The sequence below is a fragment of the Lissotriton vulgaris genome, chromosome 4_1, assembly GCF_964263255.1.
Source record: "Lissotriton vulgaris chromosome 4_1, aLisVul1.2, whole genome shotgun sequence".
Classification (NCBI taxonomy): Eukaryota; Metazoa; Chordata; class Amphibia; order Caudata; family Salamandridae; genus Lissotriton; species Lissotriton vulgaris.
In genome coordinates, this window is record NC_141691.1 from 352192582 (window position 1) to 352218535 (window position 25954).

Here is a 25954-nt window from a genome sequence, read left to right on the forward strand (position 1 = left end):
GTCCTGGGGGCCTTAGAAGTATACACCTGTGGTTGTTTGGGCACCATAAGAAACTTTTCCTAGAGTGCTCCAGGGGGCCCTGCAGAAAGATATATCCAACAGCCAGTTCCACAGAATCCGATTGAATTTCATGTTCCTTCCCCCGCCACTTTTGAAAAAACATCCCATTTGGGGTTTTCAGTGGAAAAACTCTAAACCTCCAGAGTTACCAACCTCCTTCAAGTATCCGTTCATTGGGTCCACAATGGCGGCTACAATTTCAGCAGCAGCCTCCTCAAAGAGGACTTTTTTCTCAAAAATGGGCAAGGTCCCTTTCTGCTTTTGGACTTACAAACTAACCTTTTTGAACTATGTTTAGGTTCCAGACATTCACGGACAGCAATCTACTTGGTGTATCCAAACAAGGCTTCATTGCAGTTCGCCTCATACTGCACCAATGTCCCAGTTTAACACTTTCACAGACTATCATTGCTCTTTGTGCTTTTTGATGCTTTTTCTGCAAAAAAAATTTTATATTTCAGAATTTTAGATATGACCCAGTCCAGCATAACCATATAGCCCTGGTTCTGTAAATTTCTGCTGTTATGTGAAACCCAGAACCTTGAGTTGCTATTCTGTGAGCATATATGTGCTGCAGTAGGACTCTGTGTTGTGCTGCTTATGCCACTGGTTTAGCATGGCAGAACATATTTGGTAAGGACAGTTTCACCAAGAATATTACTTTTGAAAAAACCACTGGCAACCAGTTCTGAAACCTTGGACAGTGGATCCACATCCCCTGTCTGGAAAATGTAGTTAAAAGTGGGATATCTACCATATTTGTTCATCATAGTTCCAAGCTACAAAGGAAGGAAGCGCTCTGTGTAGTACTCGAAAGACTGCTTTGCATCCATGGCTGGTGTCTGCATGACAACTGTCTCCCAGAAGTGAGGTCACTTAGTTTTTCACTGCATTTAGGAATGAAAGAAGACATCTCTTCCACTACTCACATTCATGTAGACTCTTCTCCATAAAGAAATGCAACTAGTAAAGTTGCAAATACTTTCTTGAATTATACTTTCCTTTCCTAATCTTACTTATTTCAACATGTCAGAAGAGGCAATGTCATCATTATATTTTTTTATTTTGTGCAAGCTCCATAGTGGCAATGTAACCATAGGTTTACATTTCTGATACTGACAATTGTGTTCCATGCATCATCATGTCTAGAAGTATGAAACACAGGTGGGTCTCTAATTGGAGTTTAATGTAGGTGATCATCAACATCAGTCATTGTTAATCTCCAAACTGTTGTCCATAGCCAGTGCTTAGCCACTCAGCATTCTCAAGTGTATGAATACAAACATGCAACATTTTTCTCCAATTAAAACTTTAATTTCTCAAAGAATTCAGATTTGTTGTCATGCTTTGCCGGTAACATTAAGAGGCAATGTAGTGCACCAGCACCAATATTTCATTAAGCTGTACCTGATACATACAGATACATGGGATCACTGAAATAATATCGACTGACAAAATATCGACTTGCCAAAATATCGTGGACAAAATATCGACAGTCAAAATATCGAGTTTGTATCTACAAACAGGTAAGTACAAAAATATCGAGTACAAAATATCGTTAACAAAAATATAGATGTAAAAAATATCGACTTTATTAAAAACAGTGTTAAATTAAATTAATATTAAATTTTAATTACTAAAATATACTTAAAACGACTTAAATTAAATTATAATAATAAAATAAGAAAGGAAAATAATAAAAATAATTTTTTAAAATCTTATTTGTTGACCCTGAACCCTAAAAATACCCCTTTACCCAAAAACCCAAAACTGACCCTGAACCCTAAAAATACCCCTTTACCCAAAAACCCAAAACTGACCCTGAACCCTAAAAATACCCCTTTACCCAAAAACTGAAAACTGACCCTGAACCCTAAAAATGCCCCTTTACCCAAAAACTGAAAACTGACCCTGAACCCTAAAAATACCCCTTTACCCAAAAACTGAAAACTGACCCTGAACCCTAAAAATACCCCTTTACCCATGAACTGAAAACTGACCCTGAACCCTAAAAATACCCCTTTACCCATGAACTGAAAACTGACCCTGAACCCTAAAAATACCCCTTTACCCATGAACTGAAAACTGACCCTGAACCCTAAAAATACCCCTTTACCCATGACCTGAAAACTGACCCTGAACCCTAAAAATACCCCTTTACCCATGAACTGAAAACTGACCCTGAACCCTAAAAATACCCCTTTACCCATGAACTGAAAACTGACCCTGAACCCTAAAAAATACCCCTTTACCCATGAACTGAAAACTGACCCTGAACCCTAAAAATACCCCTTTACCCATGAACTGAAAACTGACCCTGAACCCTAAAAATGCTCCTTTACCCAAAATTTATCAATATTATTTAATTACCAATTAATTATTAATTAACAATAACAATAAAGTAAATATATTAGAACATTGGGTGTAATTATTGTAATAATTAATATTATTTTTTCAAAATTAATTACTTAAAAATAACACAAAATTATATATATAAAAAATGTACTCTAATTAATGTAATTAACTAATTACAATTAATTAATTAACAATTATTTACTAATACAAAATATATTCAAAATTATATTAATTAATTAACTAATTAATATTAATTAATTATCAATTAATTATTAATTAAAAATATTAACAACATATATTAATTAATTAATTATTATTAAATTACTTCCCACCCTATTCCCCTATAAACCCACAACCCGCTACAGAATTACATTACGCAATTATTATCAAAACAAAATTCATGTAATAAAATATTTTATAACATTAATACACACTATTCACACATATTATTACATAAAAATACACTATAAAATATTATATATTATTAAAAAATCGATATTTTTGCTATCTATATTTTATACAGTCGATATTACTTCACTTACCTGAAAAACGATATTTTTGTAGTCGATATTATGTCCAGTCGATATTTTGTCCAGTCTATATTTAAAACTCGATATTATGTCCAGTCGATATTTTGGAGTCGATATTTTGTCTCTATACCAGATACATGTATAAGGAAACTCTTAACAGCTATTGCTTTCCCACTGACATATAGGAGAATTAGTTAGAATAGTGAGCAGAGTTAAAGTTGCCTCTCATGCTACATGCCACGTTGCATTGCTCCTATAAGTTTTTCATAAGAACAAAGGCCATAATTATGAGCTCCTTCACGTTGCTCCTGCACCTAACAATGTGGTGCAAGAGTGACACAAATGTAAAATGAGATTTCTGAAGCTATGCAAGGCCACCTTGTGCGGCTTCATAAATCGTGAGTAATGTAAAGCAGCTCAAATTGCTGTGTTTATTTATTTATTTATTTATTTATTCGCTTGTATGGCGCAGGAATTCGACCCCCGAAGGGGTATCTCCGCGCTTGTGTTCTTACCATAAACCATAAACCAGAGACCAAAACCAGATAGGAGGGATGCGGTGATTAGATAGTCAGAAACAAATGTGTTTTTAAGAGTTTCCTAAAAGCTCCTAAATTGGAGTTTTGTCTCAGGGTGAGGGGTAAGCTGTTCCAAAGAGTGGGACCCCTGTAGGAAAGTGTTCGACCACCCTGCCTTTCCTTCTTGATCCGCGGGACTTGAAGCAACAGTTGGTTCCTAGAGCGCAGGGAACGACCTGGCTCGTAAAGTTTAAATTTTTCGGTCAGGTATTTAGGGCCAGTGCCAAATAGGCATTTATGGATTACGCAACATATTTTGAATTTAACCCGCTGGCGGATAGACAGCCAGTGGAGTTTGTTCAAAAGAGGGCGTGAAGGGGATCTGGCTGGAACGTTAAGGACCAGTCTGGCTGCCGTATTCTGGGCTACCTGTAATCTACCAAGTTGTTCCTTGTTGGCAGAGAGAAGAAGCCCGTTGCAGTAATCTAGCCTGCCGACCACAAGCGTTTGAATCAATGTTTTCCTGTGACTATCTGCTAGGTACGGGAATACATGCCTCAGAAGCCCAATGACCCTAAAGCAAGATCCCGTTACCTGGGTTACATGATCTTTTAGAAGCAGTGACTGATAAAGGCGTACCCCAAGATTTGTTACTACCTGTTTAGGGCAGGGGGCAGGTCCCAATTCCAGGGGCCACCAGTCAGGTGACCAGAGGAGGGGAGCCTCTCCGAAAAGCATGACCTCCGTCTTGCCCACATTACATTGTAGGCAATTGGAGGTCATCCAGTCGGCTACAGCTCTCATACCTGCAGCAAAACTGTGTTTAACTGCTGGTGTCAGGGTCTGAAAAGGAAATAAGAGCTGTGTATCGTCAGCATACGATATAGGCGTGAACCCATATTCTCTCACAATGTCGGCCAAGAGGGCCACATACACGTTGAAGAGTGTAGGGCTTAGGCATGAGCCCAGAGGAACTCCCTTGGTGCGCTCCCTAGAGATAGAAGAATGGGAGCCCAATCGGACAGTTTGTGAGCGGCCAGAGAGGAAACTCTCCAGGGCAGGGCAGGGCAGATCCACCTATCCCTACCCTCATCAGACGGCCGATTAGAATTTCGTGTGACACCGTGTCAAAGGCAGCGGACAAATACAACAGCACCAGAATCATAGAGCCTCCTCTTTCCTGTGCCATCCTGATGTTATCGGTCACGGAGAGGAGAGCTGATTCGGTGCTGTGGTTGGGTCTGAACCCAGATTGTGAATGGTCCAGACCGCCCGCTGCCTCAATGAAATTAGACACATGTGTATTCACGTGCTTCTCGGCCATCTTACTAAGGTAGGGTAGGAGAGCGATCGGACGGAGGTTGGAAAGGTCCGACCATGGTAGCGCCTTTTTCCAATCATTGGGCACCTGCCCTTCCTTAAGGGAGAGGTTAATCACCATTTGGATGCCGGTGGAGAGCAAATTACCTAGGGGAGCAACCATTTTAGCAGGGATAATATCTGTTGGAGACCCTGTCTTAATTTGGGTGTATAGGGAGACAACATCAGTTAAGCTGACTTCCGGAAATGCAGAGAGCAAAATGCTTTCACATTTAGATGTCCGGAGGATGGGATAGTCAGCATTACTCCTGGGATTTACGGCCTTTGTGATTTTCTCATGTATTAACTCTATTTTATTTTAAAAAAATGCTGAGATGTCATCGCAAAGAGTTCGAGAAAATCATCAGGACTTTCACAGGCCACAGGTTTTACAAAAGATTGAAGAATTTTGTAAAGTTCTCTGGTAGAGTTGCCAGCTTCGGTCAGTTGTAGGGCGAGGCTGTTTTTCCTGGCCAATTTGATATTTTGTGATAGATGGCCAGAGCCTCTGAGTATAACTTCCTGCCAAGAGGTGTAAGTAACTTCCTCCAGGTTTTTTCTAGCTTTCTACACCCCTGCTTCTCTATTCTCAGCTCTTACGAGTACCATACTTCCTGTTTAGATCTTGGGTACTGTTTATGGAGTTTCAGAGGTGCCAGTGAATCCACTGCCTCTAGGAGGGCCCTGTTGTACTTAATAAGACCACTCTCAACATCGTCATTCACAAGAATGATAGGTTCATTCCATACCCTCTGTAAACCCTCCAGAGTTACCTTATGCCACTGTCGTCGCCAGACTGCTGGGAGAGACTTGTGGTGTGGCAGGTGGGGCCTAAGAGTGTGAATTCGACCATATCATGGTCAGACCAGCTTACTCGGATAGGTGAATCACATTTAATCTTAGGACAGTTACAAAAATTTAAGTCCAGGGTGTGTCCACCTATATGTGTTGGACCACTATTCTGGATTACTAGTCCTAGTGGGAGAGATCGGAGAGCAGGGATACTGTGTCTGGATGGTTAGGGAGATCTATGTGAATATTAAAATCTCCAAGTAAAATAAATATGGGGCTAGTAATTCCATTAGAGTGAGCGAGAAGCTTGTACTCGGCCCCGGAGGATGATAGACTAATGCCCCCCTCCAATGGATTTTAGATGTAGAGCTGATCTTAAAGCTCATGGCCTCCATCTGAGGGCAGCATCTCTGATCTAATAAAGAGACCTCCAAGCCTTCTCTATATATAACAGCAATACCACCACCTGTTTTAATGGGGCCGTCTAATTTAAGAACCTTAAATCCGATTGGAACCCCCAACATGATGGCCGACACCGTGTGGGGCTTCAACCAAGTCTCCGTAAGAAAACAGATATCTGGTGTGATAGTGTTGACAAGGTCCCAGAGTTCCTGATAGTGTTTGGGTAAGTAACGAATATTTATAAGGAAACTTTTTAGCCCAGATTGTATTGGGTTTACTACGATGTTGCTACAGGTGGGATGTTTGGTAGACGGTTCTTGAGGGTAAGACCCTTCGGATGTCATATTACAAATACTGGTGGGGGGGGTAGGTAAGAGAAGCCTGATGTCGACAGCTAATACAGGAAAAAGGGCCTTCGAGACACGGCCATGTGTCTCGCATACAGACTGCTGGAAAAGCTGGTCGAAGATCTTTCAATACCTGAGCTGGATAGCAGATGGTATGACGCTCAGGAAGGTCCAGACTCTTAGGTATAGAGCCCATGGCCCCTGGCCCCTGGCACCGTCCAGTCGCGGACGGGCGCAGACGAGCTTCTCTTCGGCTTGCCTTAGGCGAGCTCTTAGGCGAGCCCCTGCGCGCGACCGCTGTGCGCTCAGACTGATAGGAGGGGTAAATAGCTCTTAGTCACGGAAAAACTAGTGCGCTAACCGCAGTTCCAAGCGGAAGGGACTTGCTCTTACCTGACCGCCCTCCACTCAACGGCTCTAAGTGCCGAGTCGGACCTGGGAGGGCAGGCTATATCATTAGGCACAGCCTTCCCTATATAGAAATGAGCCCCTGTTGTCCCCCAAGGCTCCAGGAAACACTGCGGCCAAAGCGGCAAGACCACCAGCAGTGTGAGTGACAATTTAAGTTAAAATAGTGCAAATGTTGCAAATACGGCGAAAATGTTAAAAGCTTTAAAAGCGATTCCTAAGTCCAAGGAGCCCCACGCATCAGTGCTTAGTTGATTCTGGCACTCTGGAACAGCTTGCTGGCGAACAGCGGGTCGGGAAGATTCTGCCACCGTCCTCCCTGTTGCATTACTCTGAGCCAGGAAGGCGTTCCATGGGTGTTGCGTGGGTGTTCCCATGCAACATCCATGGATTTTGATGTATTCCCAGATTTACAAGAAAAGGTAAACCTGGGAATGCACCAAGAGAGGCGTAAAGAGGAGAAAATGTCTTTATTTCTCCTCGTTTTTTCCTCTTTCTATGTGTGTATGTACTGCACTCTGCAGCACACATAGAAAGAAGAAAAAGCTTCTCAGGATTGTTTTTGAGCAGAAAGGTCCCTCTTCCTGCAAGAAAACAGTCCTGCATACAACGCAGGCACCCTTGCACCATGGTACAAGGTTGACTTCATTGGCGCTAGGTTGCAAAACGGCACAAGAGAAAAAAGCAGGAATGTGCCATATTGGATAAATATAGTGCCTTCTTTCCCTTTCCCTGTGACACAGGGCAGAGCAGTTAGGTGACTTGCTGTACTGCCCTGCGCCATCAAAGTCATGCCTATGCCCCAAAGCTGTTAACTTCATTAATAGCCACCTCACACTCATTCTGAAATATTTACTCTCCAAGAGGCCGCTCATTCCCTTGTGAGGATGCCTAGTTTCCTCCTGGAGTAGCTTTTGAAATTTCAGGTGTTACTTGTTCTTCTTATTACATTTCTTCTTGTGAATGACCGAGTATGATGTCAAACTCAAACATACAGTGTGAACATTTATGGTATCAAAGGATGCATCAGTTATTTGTCAGACAACTAGAAATGTTCTGTGTTAATGAATGCATGCCTGAATCCCTCTTTTTATTAACAAATTCATGCATTTCCATTTGCAGCCCTCGGTCCTTTCTACCATTTATGCCCAACTAATGTGTTTTCTTATACTTGAACCTTACGCTACAATGGTTCAATGAACCCTGATGCATGCTGACACTCCATTGGCCAGAATTGGTATAAAGTCTTGCGCATGACATTAATCATGTAATCAAGGACTGGTTATAATACTACCTTTGCCCTGGGAAATGCACTACCATAAATTGCTCTTTTCAACCAAGTGAACATGCAGCCAATCAAATAACTTCGGAGATGAAAGATGCTTTCTTTGTCCCTTTTGGGCCAGAAATCTTGCAAACAGGAATTATGGCACGAAAATACACTCTGTTAATGAAGTTTTACGTCCAAAGACTTCAGGTAGGCTGATGTAGCACCCAACTAGACCCTGGACTGATGGAGAAAGCTAATGTCTTTCGCTGACAATACAGATGCTCATAACTGGCTCATTAAAGTGGTGTGCTATCGGAGCCAGATGGGGTACCCAACGCCAGAATATGTTTAATGAAACCCAGTGCGTATCCTCTGCCCCTACAGGAGTTACCGGTGCAGTCGTTATTCAAGGTAATGCATTTACCTCTCTGATTGTATCCGCTTCCGGACAGGCCTGAGTTGCAGACCAAAATGGACTGTTTGGATGAAAACATTGAATTGCTTTGTGAGCTGAAGCAGGGTCAGCTTGGTAGAGCTTGTTCATTCTTGTCAACTACTTGACTCCATAAATAAATCCCAGAATGCACTGACAGAGGATCAGGCATGTCAGTTATTTACTCAATTAATCAGTAATGACGTGTTATTAAATTATTGAATGCATAATATTTTTTATGAAATTTTATGGAGAGAAATTGATATTGTATGCGGCCATAGCAATGCATTCAGTGTGTTAAACTGAAAAATGTACTTAAAACAAAACGCAGCAAAGAAATTATATTTCCCCTTTCTTTGAGGTTGCAGTGAATAATGCGCCCTTACATTTTCTCTTTCAGGAGTCGGTGTCACTATGGTCGTTATTGCAACTCTAATCGCAATTTATTACAATGTTATCATTGCCTACAGCGCCTTCTATTTATTTGCTTCCTTCCGAAGTGTATTACCCTGGAATGATTGCGGTGTTTGGGCAGATGAAAAATGCAGTAAATATGCTGGTGGTAAGCGAATTTTAAAACACTTTATTGTGCGTGAATGGGATTATCATGTTGCTGTGATTCCATTCCACCGAAGAATGCTTTTGCCTTCCTACAAAATGTCAGTCAAGGAATGCCAAGGCACACCATTTTGTGAAGATGCCAATACTGTTGCTACCCACTACAAGTGAAGTCCTGAATAATGGTCAGAATGCTATAAACCAAGAAATGCATCTCAACATAAATACATAACACATTTTGCAATTCATTGCTATCTTGATTGTAAGCAAAGATTGGTGGGAAATGATTGTCAACTCTCACCGATTCAAAATCCTACTTAAATACAGTGCCTTGCGCATTCATGTAACATTAATAAATCAAACCGGGATCAAGGCTCCCAACTAGGCCCAGCTACAAAAGAGGTGCATCGTTCTTATCAGCACAAGTGGGGTAACGTTGGGTGGTAGCAATTTTGTGGATTCGTATTGATTCTGGACATTTCCATCAAGGAAATGCAAGGAAAAACACATAGTTTCAGGCAGTTTAAGGTTTGAAGCTCAAGGGCATTGTGGGTAAGAAAACCTCATGGGATCCACACAAGGCACATCCTCCTGGAATCACCTTGTTGTCTAGTTTTCAAAAATGTCTATGGTTTAAAGGTTTACGTGGGTGGCAGCACAGCAAGTCCCCAAATACTACAGCTGCCCCTATTGCTCATCTATGAATGTAGCGCTTTAGTACCTTTTGTGTCATGGTCTATTGGCCCAACCACACAGGTAGGGTACCATTCTTATCGGGAGGCATCTTGCAAATCAGGGAGGTAGGAAATTTGTGGCTCCCCCAAAATTCTAGAACTTTCCATCAAAGAAATGTGACAATTTTTTTTTTTAATTCAAAGTTGGAGGTTTGCAAGTGATTCTGGGTAAAAAAAAACTGGTGAGAGTCACGCAAGTCACCCCACCATGGACTCCCCCAGTTGTCTGGGTTTCAAAATTGTGCAAGTTTGCTAGGAATCCCTAGCTGATTGCTGAGCTAGGACCAGAATCCACAGCTACCCACTTTCCCAAAAAATGGTCAGTTTTGAGTTGAAAAATGGCAGGTGTCAATGTTGTGTTTTGGGGCGTTTACTGTCGCAGGCACTGGGCCTATCCATACACGTGAGGTACAATTTTTACTGGGAGACTTGGGGGAAAGCTGGCTGGAAGAAGGATTGTGGCTCTCCACATATTTCAGAACTTTCTATCATAGAAATGTGAGGAAATGTATTTTTCTTTAGCAAAGGTTTGAGTTTTACAAGGGATTCCGGGTAAAAAGACCTTGTGAGACCCATACAAGTCACCCCACCCCGGATTCCCCCAGTATCCGTTCTTTGTGTCCAAAATGGCGATAAAAATGTGCACGTTTGCTAGGTTTCCCTAGGTGCCTGCTGAGCTAGGACCTGAAATCCACAGCTACCCGCTTTGCATCTCCTTCTATTGCAGGGTGTGCCAGGGAAGGCCTAGCCAAATGGTTTAAAGTGGGAATTGGTTGTAAAATTGTACCTATCATGCCTGTAGGGGACTATATGCATATTTTTTAATTAAGGTGGGGTCCTAAGTTTGGTGTAATAATGATCAATTTCTATAATAATGATTTTTCAGGCCAGAAACATGTACTCCTGAGGGGACTTTTTACTCACATTGAAGAGATGGCGACTGCATATGTTTTGTCCTTTTAACCTAATTTTGGCCTGAGACTTTAATGCAAAGGTGGGAATGTTGCCCTCTCTCTCAGATGAATTAAGTTATTTAGAATAGATACCATGGTTTTAGGGTTGGCCCCATTTTGCAGGGTCATTCCAGAACTTTTTGCTTTCCCCCAGTATTTTTTCTGACCTGTTGATGGTGGTTTTAGGACTCTGGGCACTTTATTACTGCTGTTCAGTGTTAAAGTGTATGTGCTCACTATGGTAAACTTGGTAAGATTGGTCTACACCTATTTGGCATATTTATTTTACCTATCAGTCCCTTGTACAGTGGTATCTCATATACCCAGGGCCAGTAAATTCAATGCTACAGGTGGGCTTGCAGCGCTGCTGCGCCACACACCAAAGTGGCCTCTCAAACCTGTCTCCTGCCTCTGCCATTGCAGGGCCTGCGTGCGCAGTTTACTGCCGCTGTGACATGGCTAATAAAGTGGTTGTCACATCCGTGACTCCCCTTTTACTACACATCAGTCACCCCTAGGGAAGGCCCTAGCTAGTCCTATGAGCAGGGTGCAATGTAGGTAAAAGGTAGGACATGTGCCTTACCTTTGTGGCATGTCCTTGTAGTGACAAACAGCCTATTTGGTTACTCACTGCTGTGAGGCTGCCCTCTCATAGGAATGCATTGGGGATTCCCTGTTATGTGTTTCAGTGGTAATTCCTGACATGAGAGAAGTAGCGACATCAAGTTTGGTATGTTTGGTATAGTGGTGATAAGTGCTGCATACTGGTGTTCACAGATTTATTATCATTATTTTAGAAATGGCACTTTTAGAAGTAGGCATTTCTGTGTGCTATGTGTCTTTGTGCCTGCCTGTTGTGTATTGACTGTCCAGCCTTGGAGTGACAGGGGCTGGGGAGATTCAGTGGCTCCAAAGAGTCTGGGTGAGTAAGCGTTAGGCTGAATAGGCCTGATCTGCATTTGGAGCAGTGGGAGGAGTAGCACCTGAACCTGAACAGGGCTGTGCCTGCCTTCCACAACGATGGCTCCATCCCCCAAATGTATTTCTGGGCCAGGACATAAATTAACAATGGGAAGTGTCGTGCACTTGACAAGTGCCCCCCAGAACTACTTTGGACTGGGTCCAGGGCCCTGTACCAGGGCATCACAAAGGCCTTGGGTAATATAAATATTGGGACTGTGACCCTGTGTGAACTGATCGGACTTGGAACAGAAGATACTGTCAGGAGGTACCGCTGTGGGACCCAGCTGCTGTCTTCTGCTGGGAGGCCCTGCGTGCTGGCCTATCTGTGCCCATCTCTGCCCTATGGGATTTTTGGGACTTATGGCCGGGCTGAGCGCTCTATCGTGACTGCCCTGGACCTGGGCTTGGAGTGCTACAAGGTTCTTATGTGTTGAGCCCCTGGCGTGGGCCTGTGCCAAAGCAGTGCCTGGTGAGCTCTGTGTAGTGTAGTCGTGAAATGACGAACAGGCAGTCAGAGGTGAAGTTAATAAGAGTTTTATTGTAAACTCTGAGCTAGAGACCTTATCCTCCAAAGTCCAGCATACAACTGACTTTAGCTTGAGGTCAAACATTCTAAACTAAATACATTCCACATTAGAACCTTATGCACATGCAAGAGCCACAGTACAGAACACATGAAGGAGGCTCAGCTTAATGAAGAATACCACAACACCTCCCTCTTATAAACAACAAAATGAATAGAACCCAAAGAGAAGACGATTAAGAAGAAACAACATCTTTTAATTGAGAAGGAGTAGATCTCTCCCATGCAGATCTTCTCACATGACCAGCAGGTGAAGAAGTGGAAGAAGAAGAAAAGTCTTCCTCAACATTATTGGAACAGCATACAGCAATCCTGTTGAGGTTCCAAACCTTATGGTCTTGTGTCCTAACAGCATTACCTAACAGCTTGATAACTTTTAAAGGCTGGCTAAACTTTGAGACACCACATTTTCTCTCAGGCAGTTTAATCCTCACTAAATCTCCAACACACACAACAGTTCTTTTCACAGCTTTCCTCACATCATATTCACACTTTTTTTTATCCATTGTTTCCATCTGTGTTGAATCTCTCGACAATTCCATTGCTTTCTGGATGATAAACTGAAGCACGCTTGTGAACAATACTTCTCTCACTCATAAAACACTCAACAACTCCAGAAGTGAATTGCACCCCATTGTCGGTAAGAACTGAGCTTGGCAAACCTTCATTGGTGAACAACTCATCTAGAAAAGAGACCACAGAAGCAGAATCCACTCGATTAACAATCTTAATAAAAGGCCATCTGGAAAACATGTCAACGCATACAAGAAAATATTTGTCTTGACTTTTGACTTTGACAGGACCCAGAATGCCCATAGAAATATCTACCCAAGGACCTGTAGACTGTTTCCTGATTACCATGGGTTGCGTCCTACATTTTAATATTTTATCGCTAACAGAGCATTGTGCACAATCACGCACCAATCTCTCAATTTGAGTGTCCATAGCGGGCCACCAATAGACTTCCCTAACTCTCGCTTTGGTTTTAGCAATACCCATATGACTAGAATGGGCATTGTCAATTATCTTGGACCTTAGTTTTTCAGGAGGAATAAGTCTACTTCCCCTCACTGACAGACCATTAAGTAAAGACAATTGATCTTTCACACTCCAGAAACCTTTAATCTCCTCATTACAGTCTTTCTTTTCACACCAACCATCACGTACAAACCCAACGATTTGCTGAAGGGTAGATAGAGTCAGAGCTTAACTCAGTAGTCCATTCACCCTCTGTGATAACACCCTCCGTAACAGCGCACACTTTAAAATCATCTGATAAGTCCTCATTACAGAAGGAAGTATCATCATTTTGAGAGACAATCCCCAGTAAGCCTGGACAAACAGTCAGCTAGTATATTGCTGGAACCGGGCAAATAGGAAACACTAAATTTGAAGTCCTGTAAGGCAACGACCCACTTCCTTATCCGATGAGAAATACAATCAATCCCTTTCTTTTCAAATACCTCTTTAAGCAGTTTATGGTCTGAAATGATAGAGAATTTGTTCCCCCACACAAACTTTTTGAGCTTGTGAACAGCCCAGTAAATGGCTAGAGCCTCCTTTTCCACAGCCAAGTAATTGCATTCAGCCCCTCTTAGTGGCCTTGAAATGAACAGAATGGTGTTGTCCACTTTCTCCCCTTTCTGTAAAAGAACAGCCCCAATGCCTTTACAACTAGCATCTGTCATAATATATGAGTCCCTGGTGGGATCAAAACTGGCTAGATCTTGGGCATGATTAAGACAACTCTTTGTCCCAGATAAACTCTTGTCCTTTCTTTAGCAAAGTTCTCATCCTCTCAGTTTTCTGGGCAAACCCTGGAACAAACTTATTATAGTACTCGACCATGACAAGAAATGTGATCAATTCATCCTTACTGTCTGGATATTTGAGTTTGGAGATGGCCACCACAAACGACGGTTTAGGTTTAATACCTGACCCAGAAATAATATGCCCAAGATATTCTATAGTTTCTACACCAAGTTTACATTTATCTAGTCTAAGGGTGAGTCCCACATCTTGTAATCTACCTAAAACTTCACACACTCTGTCATCATGTTCTTTACGCGTCACACCATGTACCAAATGTCATCCTGATAGACTATAACACCATGAAGACCAACCAAGATGCCCTCCATCACCCTCTGGAAGACCGATGCGGCTGATATCAGGCCAAAAGGCATCCTGAGAAATCTATAGGTACCGAAGGGAGTGATGAAGGTCGTGAAATCTTGGCAAGATGGGTGTAACCTGACCTGGTGGTAGGCAGAAGAGAGATCTAACATGGAGAAGTGTGTGGCCCCACCCAAGGAAGACATCATTTCAGTTATATTGGGCAGCAAATAATGATCAACTATCACAGCTTTCAAAAACAGCTAGGAGGTCTTTTAGTATTCCAGAATTGCTAGGCGCACTACCTGGGTGGCCGTAAGGTGATATATTTCAAAGGGTAGTCAGTGTAGGCAATGAGGCGAGCGGTAATACTTCACACCCGCTCCAAGATGGACCAGCAAGCTAATCCACACAATAGAAAAATCAACAATGCCCCTGCACTATACACATACAGTAATAGACTAGTATTGATGTAAGTCTTTGTAGAACAACAAAAGAAATAATTAGGACAGATCTAAACAAATCGTGGTTCTCCGAGAATGGGTATCAAGAAGTGAAAACACATGGATGGATAAACAGTCTGTTCTTGGAGTAGACACTTCTGTTTATTGTTCCAATTCAAAAGCCAACATGTGTTTCATCGCAGGGAACATACTGCGAATCTTCAGGGCTTAATTAAAACACTTCTGGGATTAAAGACATTCCACCAGGACGTCTAATCCTTAACCATTCTGTGTTCGTGATTTAGGGGGAAATAGGGCAGGTCAGTGTGTAGATTCTGTTGCGTATCCTCGTTGGAAACGAAACAGGGGTAAAGGTTCGTATAGATGGAAAGCCCAGTCCGGGCGTAGTGTGGAATCCTGTATTCGGATTACCAAGGTTATATATTTGGGCTGTGCCGGATCTCGATTAATCACGAGTGTTGTGATAACCGGGAGGGGAAAAATAGTTCGCGGTAGGCTGGTGTGCCGTTCGGAGCAAAAAGGCAGTTCACCTAGTCTGTAGAAATTCCCCTCTTTTGGTCTCCCGGCGCCGCATATCTGTGATGGACTATCACAGCTTTGTTTAGCTCTCTCATGTCAATACACAATCTTGCCTCGCCGTTGGCTATACGGGCCATAACGACCGGAGAAACCCATTGTAGATCCCTCGACCCCTCGCAGTCTGGCTTCTGGGCCAACCACAGCACTGAGACCGCCCTGATCGCAGTCACCGATGACATCCGAGCGCTGCTCAACAATGGAGAAACAGGGGCCCTCATCCTCCTCGACCTCTCCGCGGCCTTCGACACTGTCTGCCATCGTACCCTAGTACAACGCCTCAGCAACGTCGGAGTCCAGGAGAAGGCACGGGAGTGGATCATCTCCTTCCTCACCGGAAGGACACAGAGAGTCCGCCTCCCTCCGTTCAGATCTGAAGCCACCGAAGTCATCTGCGGCGTCCCTCAAGGCTCCTCGCTCAGTCCAACCCTCTTCAACATCTACATGAGCCCCCTCGCAGACATCGCACGCCAGCACAACCTCAAAATCATCTCCTACGCCGACGACAACCAGCTGATCCTCTCCCTTACCAACGACCCCGCCACCGCCAGAGCCAACCTTCATGAAGGGATGAAAGAGGTAGCCGAATGGATGAAGAACAGCCGCCTGAAACTGAACTCAGATAAGACGGAAGTCCTCATCCTGGGATCCTCACCCGCCGCTTGGGACGACTCCTGGTGGCCCCCCGCCCTAGGCAGCGCACCCAAACCAACAGACCACGCACGCAACCTGGGCTTCATCCTGGACTCCTCCCTCTCCATGACCAGACAAGTCAACGCCGTCTCCTCGTCGTGCTTCAACATCCTGCGCATGCTACGTAAGATCTTCCGGTGGATCCCCACCGAGACCAGGAAGACGGTCACCCAGGCCCTCGTCACCAGCCATCTGGACTACGGCAACACCCTCTACGCCGGAACCACCGCCAAACTCCAGAAGAGACTCCAGCGGATCCAGAACGCCTCAGCACGACTCATCCTGGACGTCCCCCATCGCAGCCACATCTCCGGACACCTGAGAGACCTGCACTGGCTCCCGGTCAACAAGAGAATCACCTTCCGTCTCCTCACCCACGCACACAAAGCCCTACACAGCCAAGGCCCAGGATACCTCAACAGCCGCCTCAACTTCTACGCTCCCAAACGCCAGCTTCGATCGACCAGCCACGCCCTCGCCGCCGTCCCCCGCATCCGTAGTGCCACCACAGGGGGACGGTCCTTCTCCTACCTCGCCGCCAAGACATGGAACTCCCTCCCCACCCACCTCCGCCTGACCCAGGACCACCTCGCCTTCAGGAAGCAACTCAAGACCTGGTTGTTCGAGCAGTAGCAGATCCCCCTCCCCCAGCGCCTTGAGACCCTCTGGGTAAGTAGTGCGCTATATAAATGTGATGATTGATTGATTGATTGATTGATTGTGTACCCTCGACCTCTTCTATGACGCCATTGGCTATTAGTTTGTCTAACTCAGCTTTCATTTTATCTTGAACCAAGAGCGGAACATTTCTGACTTTAGCAACTTTAGGAACAGAGTCCTTCTTCAATGTGATTAGGTGCATATACTTTTTAAGACACCCGAGCTCTTTAGTAAAGACACTTCGAAATTTCTTAGCCCAATCGCTGTGATCTGAGACTACTGCACACCAGGAAGATCGCTCAAATGCACAGATGGAACTTGGTTGGGATCAAGGTAGACACCAAGGTATCTCTGATGCGGCCAACTAATGGGAGAATCTCCTTTCATTGAAACTTAGATCTTCCCAGCAGTAACTCTTCCTTTGAAATCAATTGTGCCCATGAAACACCCTAAAAGGTTTATGTCCGTTTATGTCCGCCATACCCTCTGGGGATAATATTGGGTTTGAGTAACCTAACTTTGTTCCGTAGATACTTCTCAAAGAAAATTCTGGGTACCAAAGTAATTTTCGCGCCTGAATCAAACAACATGTCCACAGCGCATTTATCAATCAACACCTTTTCTATGGGACCATCCATTCTAACAACATTGACTTGACATACTAATGATTCATCTTGGCACTGATCATAAATGTCTACTTCTCTCACTTTTTTCTGAGCCTTATTTGATTTGCAACATTTCGAGAAATGACCTTTTCTTTTACAAATAGAACATGTTGTCTTCCATCCAGGACAATCTTTGGCATTGGCCAAATGACCTACATTGCCACAACAATAGCACTTGACATTAGACAACGTGGAACCAGAATTCGTACCCTTGTTATTACCAGAGCTCTCCACCTCAGGAAGAGTTGCCTTTTGAGATGTGGAAGCTGAGGATGTTTTTATCTCCTTGACCTCAGTAGACCCCTTTTTCTCATCAGAGTTATTTTTACGAATAACTTCAGAACAAGTGTTGGAGTACTCATGTACTTTAAGAGCAGTTATTACTTCCTGAAGAAAGGGATTGTCTTTTTGCCATAGGTTGTCTTTAGCTTTTTCAAGAGAAGAGCCAAGCATGAGCTGATCCCTAAGTCGCTCATCCAAGGCACCACCAAAAGAGCACGTAGAAGCTAGCTTGCGAAGGGCAGTAACATATTGTTCTACTGTTTCGTCCTGCCTCTGCATCCTCTTTTCAAAATGGAAGCACTCCGAAATCATACTCAATTTGGGAAGATAATGCAGATCCATTTTTTTTAATACAAATTACATATTCGTTAAGTGAGTTTCCGTCATCATTAGACAAATCAGGAAGGTTCTCAAAAACGTTTTGTCCTTCCGAACCTAGACAGTGCATTAATAAAGACGACTTTCTCTCTGCCCTCAAGGAGGTGCCACACACTCTGGCATAATGAGAAAAAACTTTCTTCCATTTAAGCCAAGGTATGGGAGGATCACCGGGTTCAGAGAGGAAGAATGGTGGAGCTGTGACGTTCTGCATAGTAAGTGAGTGATAATTATGAATCAAATTATCTCAAACACAATAAAAAAAGCACACAATAAAACAATCTGACTGAAGATCAAGAAATTACAGATAAAGTAATATTGTGACACTCCTGTAAAGTGTGGTTGCAAACTGATATAGCAACTAGATAATCATAATTGTTACTGGTCGTTACAAACAGTACTTTTTGTATGTAAAACAATAGAGTGAGTCCTAAAATGCTGGAAGAGATGTATCAATGGGAAAACCTGTGCCAATCAGCGTTTGTAAGCTCTATTTGGCTTTACTAAGAGCGTTGTGCGAATCAGCGAATAGCAGGAAAGATTGGATACAGGATCACTGTTCTACACTTGAAATTACAGGATCGGCGTGGGCTGTGCCAATCAGCAAGAAGTGTAAAGGCTTTGAAAGTCATTGCCGCTCAACACTTGAAGTTACGGGATCGGCGTGAGCTGTGCCGATCAGCGAAACATGGAAAAGCCTTAAAACCTGCTGTGGTAGCTTACCCTGGAAGTGAGGAATCGGCTTTGAAAAGGAGAAGCTGTGCCGATCAGCGGAAGTGGACCCGGCATTCAGAGCTGTGCCAATCAGCGTAGGAAAAGAAAACCAAGATGGCGGATGACGTGTTGACGTCACCGCGCGTCTCGGTGCAGCGTGTTGACATAAGACACGAGCGTCTTCCTTCCGGCGAGACAGGAATCCAGATGATGATTACCAGGCAACCAGGAGAAGCTGAAGACACGGATGATGTAGGGCCGGGGAAAGAAACGCTGGGAGGCAAATCCGCGGGTTTCTAGGCAGCCGTTTGAAGCACAACATAGCGTGAGAAAATAGTTGGCACAACGGTGAGAAGAAATTACCTTTGTGGAGAAGTGTGGCTCAATGATTAGAGCGGCAGACCCTGATGCAGAGGTCTAGCCCTGGACCAGGGTTCAATTCCCCACCTCGGCGGGTCTTGGGCTCGAAATTCTACAGACCTGATAATTCTCGCCTCTGTGCCTATTCCAATCATGGAGTCCCACTCTGCAACTCAGGGCAATAGCTTGCTTAATCTCCACAACAGCCCCCACAACGCTAAGGATGCCTGGCCTCCACCTTGGGGGTGCCCAGGAGTGGACGCCTCACAGGGAAAGCCAGGGGATGGGTTCCACAGCGGTATTTGTACAAGCGCCTTGAGACCCTTGCGGGTGAGTAGTGCGCTATACAAGTATCAATTTACATTTACATTTACATTTGGAATCCAAATACCTTTACAGTTTTGTTGATATGCCACATCCAGGAGAAAACTGTGGATTTCTGGGCCAGTCAAAACCAAGGCAGAATGTAGTTCCAAAGAGAAGAGTCCTTCAAGTGGCAAACAGAAATGGCGAAAAGCCACAAAAAAATTCAACAAGAGGAGAAAGGCTCTTTGGTAAAAGTAGTAAGGGTGTGCCTCGACCCTCAGCAGGTGGTAAATCCTTGACCCTCAACAGGGAGTGAATCCAAGGGTGTCCAGGAGCAAAAGTAATGAAAATCCCAGTTTGAAGGCGTTGAGTTGAGGTCTCTAGATACAGGTGAAGTCCAATCGTCGCCAAAATGTAATGTTGTCGAAGAAATGACGAGCAGGCAGGCAGAGGTGAAGTTAATAAGAGTTTTATTGTAAAATCTAAGCTAGAGACCTCATCCTCCAAAGTCCAGCATACAACTGACTTTAGCTTGAGGCCAAACATTCTAAACTAAATACATTTCACATTAGAACCTTATGCACATGCAAAAGCCACAGTACAGAACATATGAAGGAGGCTCAGCGTAATGAATAATACCACACTCTATGCTTTACATACCACCCTAGAGCGTGATAAGTGCTTTGTCCTGGCACTGCCCCTCAGCACTGTGCCACACACCAGAAGCGCGTGATGGGCGCTTTTTAATTATATTTACCGAGCCCGAGAAGAGAGCTCCAACTTAGCTCGTAATCGAGCGCCATGGCCAGGAAGCTGCCGGAAAACAGGCTTCGTTTGGGCCTGATTGGTGGCGTGGCCAACGACCACAAGCAGGAACAAGTCGGGAACAGCAGCCGGAAGCCAGGCAAAGGCTAAGCCTGGCTGTGGGCGGGGATCCCGTGAGGAAAGGGAGAGCCCCGCGTGTTGCCAAGTTGCAAGTAGGCGGGGTTGAGTGGGAACACAATCCCCAGAGAAGACGTCAGTGGAACCGATAGAGACTCCGCTTTGTGGCTTTTTGGCCCGACGGCGCCCAACTGGAGTCCAGCCAGTGAGGTATGGCGCATGGATGGCATCTTGAGTGGTGGGTCCCCCACGAAGAAGTTGCCCGCAAGAGATCCAGGAGGGGTCTTCCCTTCGAATGGTGCACAGGAGCTCTCGGTGAAACTTTGAAGGAGGCCCCTGAGTAGAATTGATCTGCATTACTGGCATGTTTGCAGCATTAAGAGGGCAGCTGCATTCTTATTGCAGCACCGTGGGCATTCTTCAGTGAAGGAGATCGGTTGAGTAGCACGCCCACCCTCTTTCTTGCGGCACTGGGGACATTCTTTAGCAGCCGCAAGGGAGGTACATGTTTGTCCTCTGCCTTGATCGGCTGCATTTGGGCCCTACTATTGGGGTACGTGTCAGGTGCCCTCACAAGGGACAGAGGGGAGATAAGGTTACAGGTCATGCGCCTAGGAGTTGAGGCAGTTGCCTGATGGGGAAACGAGATTTTCCTAGTATGTACAACTGCTAGTGTGATACTTTGGTGCACGGTTACTAAACCTGTGAGTTGTGATGTCAAGTGACAGGTGGCACAGTGTAAATATGTGATTAGGTTCGAATGTGTTCTATGGATAATACAAAGGCTATTTTTGCATAACCTTGTGTGGAGTTTCTTTTGTGGTATGCCTAGTGTGTCGCTGCTGTGTGAGTGTGTTGCACAAATGCTTCATACATTGCCTCTGAGATAAGCCTGACTGCTCTGCCAAGCTACCAAGTGGGTGGGCAGGGTTTACCTTCAGTGTGTAACTCCCTTGCCCTGACTAGAGTGGTGGTTTCTGCATGGCTTAGGCACATGCCCTAGCCAAGCAGAAATCCTATTTCTAACACAGGGAATGGCTATTGTATGCTGTTTTGCTCTCCCATGATCTAGTTAGTGTTACTGCCCATTTTGCAACCACTAATGTTCTAACTTTTATTGGCAGGTGTTTTGGTTCCAAAATAGATTATATCTGTGTTCCATGAAACCTAACCCCCATAATTTTAGATGGGAGGGTTCTTGTTTCAATTTTCAGTGATCATAACCCACTGGCCCTTTGACCACTAAAAACTAGGGTCAAATGCTTGTTTGGTGTTGTGCCACTATGCATAGTGTATTGGGACAGGTGTATGTGGTGGCGCTAAAATGTGGATGGGTGTTTCTCTAGTTAATCGGACCTTTCTGACATTGTGTTGAGCTTTGTTGACCTTACTGTGCACATTAGGGGCCTATTATCCAAGCCCATATATTCCAATGTTTGCATTGTAAAGTCTTAGTTTAACAGAGCAGAAAGGTTGGCCAATGATAAATTGCGATGATTAGGGATTAGGGTTTGATTGCCACTTGTAGGAGGGAATATTCCTTGGCTCAGAAAAATAGAAAAGGATAAATTAGAGATGAAAGTGGGAACACCTGGTCAATAGATGTAAGTTGAGGGATACCAAGGCCTTTTGGAAATCAGTGTGAGCAGCCCTTACCCTGGGAGGTTCTCCGGACTTGATGGGTACCAACATTACTCCCAGCAGATGGGTGGAACATTTTAGCCTTATATAGAAATCCAATATATCTGGTAATGTGGATGGGCTGGTGGATGTCTCCCTGCAGCAGAATGTCACCTCCTCTGCTGAGGAAGTGTTCAGAACCACACAAAATAGTTTGTCTCAAAAGGCACCAGGCCCTTATGGGGTGCCAATGGACATCTTTAAAGTATTGACAGAATTTTTTTCTCTTTGCTAGCTGATGTTTTTAATTCCTTCTGCATGGCCGGGGTTCCCCTCTCTTGGATTCAATCCATTATCGTACTAGTCCATAAAAAAGTGTCAAAGGAGGATCCCAAGTGCTATCGGCCAATTTCTCTTTTTGATTCCTCTAACAAATTAATTGGCCGCATCATTCTGGATCGTTTGCTTAAGTGAACCTCTGATAAAAATATCTGATCAAATATAATTTCTCCTTGCCAGTACGGCTACAAGGAGGGCCTTGGCACTACAGAGCAATGCCTAATCTGCACTTGCTTGGCTCCAAATATAAATATGCCAAGGGTGGGTCTTTGCAGTTGGCGTTCATGGACCTTTCCAGCACTTCCAATTGTGTAAACCGCTCTAAAATGTGGGGTATTTTATCATCCATGGACATGGAGACTAGTTTGGTCTTTCGCTTTCACCACCTTCATTGGGATGTAAAGATGGCCGTCAGGTACCAGGTAAACAGTGAGTGTTCCTCCTCATTTCCAGAAAATTGTGGTGTTTGATAGGGGTGCGTACTCGCCACAATTCTATTTTTGGTATATATTAACAATCTTGAAATTGTGCTTGTCAATGTGGGAGCTGATGTACCTAGAATTAGGAATAAACCTGTTCCCACTCTTCTTAACACGGATGATGCCATCCTGTTTGCCAGAGCAGCAAATGGCTTTAAATCCGTGATCTCCAGTTTTGTTGCATTTTTGAATAAACTGGATTAGCAGACTAACTTTACTAAAACTTTTCCTATGGTCTGCGGGCCTAAGAATACCAAGACATGCTAAATCCTTATAGGGGGTAAGCTTATAGAGAGAGGCCATCATTACCTGTACTTAGGACTGACGTTTGAGGAGGTATGCACTTAGTGTGCTTATATAGGGAGTAAGATTAGCCGCTACACTATTGTGGTTGGTTCCATATTTTCATTAGCTGCCATGATAGGAGGTGAACTATCGCCCCATTCTTTCATAAAAGGAAGTGCTTACCGTCGCTGACATATGGTGCAGGGGTTTGGGGATACAGGGACACTACTAGGGCACAAGCTGAGGAGAATAGATTTTGTTAAAGGGTGTGGGAGTTTCTCCATCAGCTCCTCACTTTGTTGCTGATCAGGAGTTGATTTGGAGTTTGTAGAGGACCAATTAAAGAAAGCGCCAACGTTGCTGTGCTGTTTGGTCAAATTGAGAGTCCTGCAGAAGACCAAGAAGTGATTGCTCTCTCCCACTTCACTGCCAAATACAAGTGAGAGAGACATGTGGCTCTACCACTGCAGGTATGAGGTGAGACAGGCTCTTGGATATTTAGCAGTGCACCAGTGGCAGCTGGAGGCTTCATCCTGGGGGCAACAGGCTCAGAAAAGAGGCTCTTGGGGGCTATCTGATATACTGAAGGATGGCGGTCTGGCTCATAATGGAACTTTGCTTTTCCTAATGGTATGGATGCACATCTCTTGATCACATATTTTGCAGCTATTTATCTCCTATTGAGGCTCGCTTTGTTTGTCAAATAAGGTCTGCTTTTCACCCTCTCAGAATATTTTTGCTTCAGAAAAGTTTATTTTCTTTATTATTTTGTCACTCATGAGTAATGCTTCAAGACCAAGATTTCTCATTTGAAAGTCTACCCCAGTGTATTTGGAAGCCTCTTTACATAAATATGGCTGTCTATGAAGATATGTGGAGTAAACCGCATTTTATTTTTGGCTCCCTTGGTTACCAGCCCACTCCTCCTAATTGCTATAGGCATGCTTACAGGCCTTCTCTTCAGCCCATTTCTCCTAATGTGGGTGACTTGGGCAACAGGTATTCACACAGGCCGTCTCCTTAGTGAAGTGACAGTGAAATCTAGTTCTTGGCTGTGCATCCAGGTTCTGTGCACTTGTACTTAATGTTCTCAGGCATTTTACCTGCTACATCGGTCCTAACTGGTATCATGTGCCCTGTTGAGGGACTGTTGAGGGCCCGGGAGGGGAGCGTCCTTCTGCTAGAAAGATCTCCATAGGTCAGATGCAGATGAAGACCATGATCTCGGTCTTATCCAAAAACTGAAACACCTTAGAGAGGCAGTTTTTAATAGCCTCCCCAGCAAACTCCTCTCCCTTCTCACAGAAGAGATGCTGGGTGTCATCTGCATAGGAGATTACTTTAGCTCCAAGACACTCCGCTAATCCTGCTAATGGTGTAAGGTAAACATTGAACAAAGTAGGGCTAATAGCCAAGCCCTGTGGTACCCCCACCATCAGTTCTCAAGCTTTAGAAGAAAAAGGAGGCATCCAAACCTCTTGACTTCAATGCAACACAGATGTATCAGGGTTTGTGCTAATGTAGTCCAAAGCTCAACCTCAAAATAAAATCTTTTCCATATAAAATTAATTGAGCCACATTTTTCAACAAATGGGTGTTCCTGTCACATCTACTGCATTCAACCATTTTTGACCTCATGGTTACAGGGTCAAATCTTAGTTGGTCCACTCTGCGTTTCATCCTTTCCTGGCCGATAAAGATAAGTTGGGTAAAAAAAATCTGTTTTTCAGTACCAAGACCGATTTCTGGGTGAAGGTACACTTTACAAATGCATATTATGTCATGATATTAATTACATTAGCAATACGATCCACCAGACTCTAAAAAAGTCCTTTACATCTGTCGTTTGGACTCTGTCCCACCAATTATGAATGCCACCAGTCCTAAGCTGCCCCTCCTTTTCTGTATGTCTAGTTTCAGTTCCTATTGCACATGATGGAAGACAGAGCACAAAGGGCTATGTGGTCTCAAAATTTAGAGAGCTATTGAAACAAGCATTAGAAATGCAATAGGTCTCGCATTTGATTGCGTTAGAGCTATTGGAGCTGTAAATGACAATGTCTTTTTCCTATGTATTTTGGAGTGTATGTATCTGGTGTGTAGAGGAATTATGTGGTTTGAATTGGAATTGTTAGCTGTGGAATTATGTTGGGTGGAATTGTGTGGTGTGGATTTTTGTTTTGGAGTTTTGTGGGATGGTGCACAGTGGAATTATGAGGATAGTATTTATGTGGTATTGACTGTACTGGAATTATGTGGAATGGGATTGTGTGTTATGGGGTGAAATTATGAGGAATGGTATTTTGTGTTATGGAGTTGTATATAGTGAGTTTAATTATGTGGTGTGCTGTTGAATTTTGTGGTCTGATGTGAAATTCTGTGCTGTGGATTGGATGTATGTGGTGTGTTGTGCAATTTTGTTTTTGAGTTGAATTATGTGGTTTGGTGTTGAATTATGTGATGTGTATTGGAAATGTGTGAAACCAGCAAATGGTGAGCAATGGGCGGGCTCCGAGTCCCTTGTGCACAATATCTCTTGCGTGCTATTCTATGCAAACCTAACAAAGTAGATCAATCGAATGGACAAGAACTTACAATAAACTAATAGGATGAAACAAGGAGTTGAACACCATAATAAAGGGTACAAATGATCACTTTGCTCCAACTGCAGCAGTGACAAGAGGCAATCAGTAATTTAGTCCAGCCATTCTGATTTAGAATGGAGAATATTATAGGTAAACAAACTTGGCATTGTACTGATATTTGCTGTACACAGTATAAATCCTCAAAGACCTGAACTGTACGATAATACGTTCAAAGCGGAGCTTTCTTCTAAAGGCTCCAGATACAAAGCGAGATGCAGTGAGACAAATG

The 25954-nt window shown here is 43.8% G+C and overlaps 1 protein-coding gene across 1 annotated transcript in view; it reads left to right on the forward strand.

Annotated features, from left to right (window-relative positions):
• The window catches only part of LOC147718741 (sodium- and chloride-dependent neutral and basic amino acid transporter B(0+)-like), a 255411-nt gene that overhangs the window by 65759 nt on the left and 163698 nt on the right, over nt 1–25954 (forward strand). Inside the window, exon 4 of the mRNA XM_086918728.1 lies at nt 8875–9036. Coding sequence (XP_086774854.1) covers nt 8875–9036 — 162 coding nt within the window. The remainder of the gene's footprint in view (nt 1–8874; nt 9037–25954) is intronic.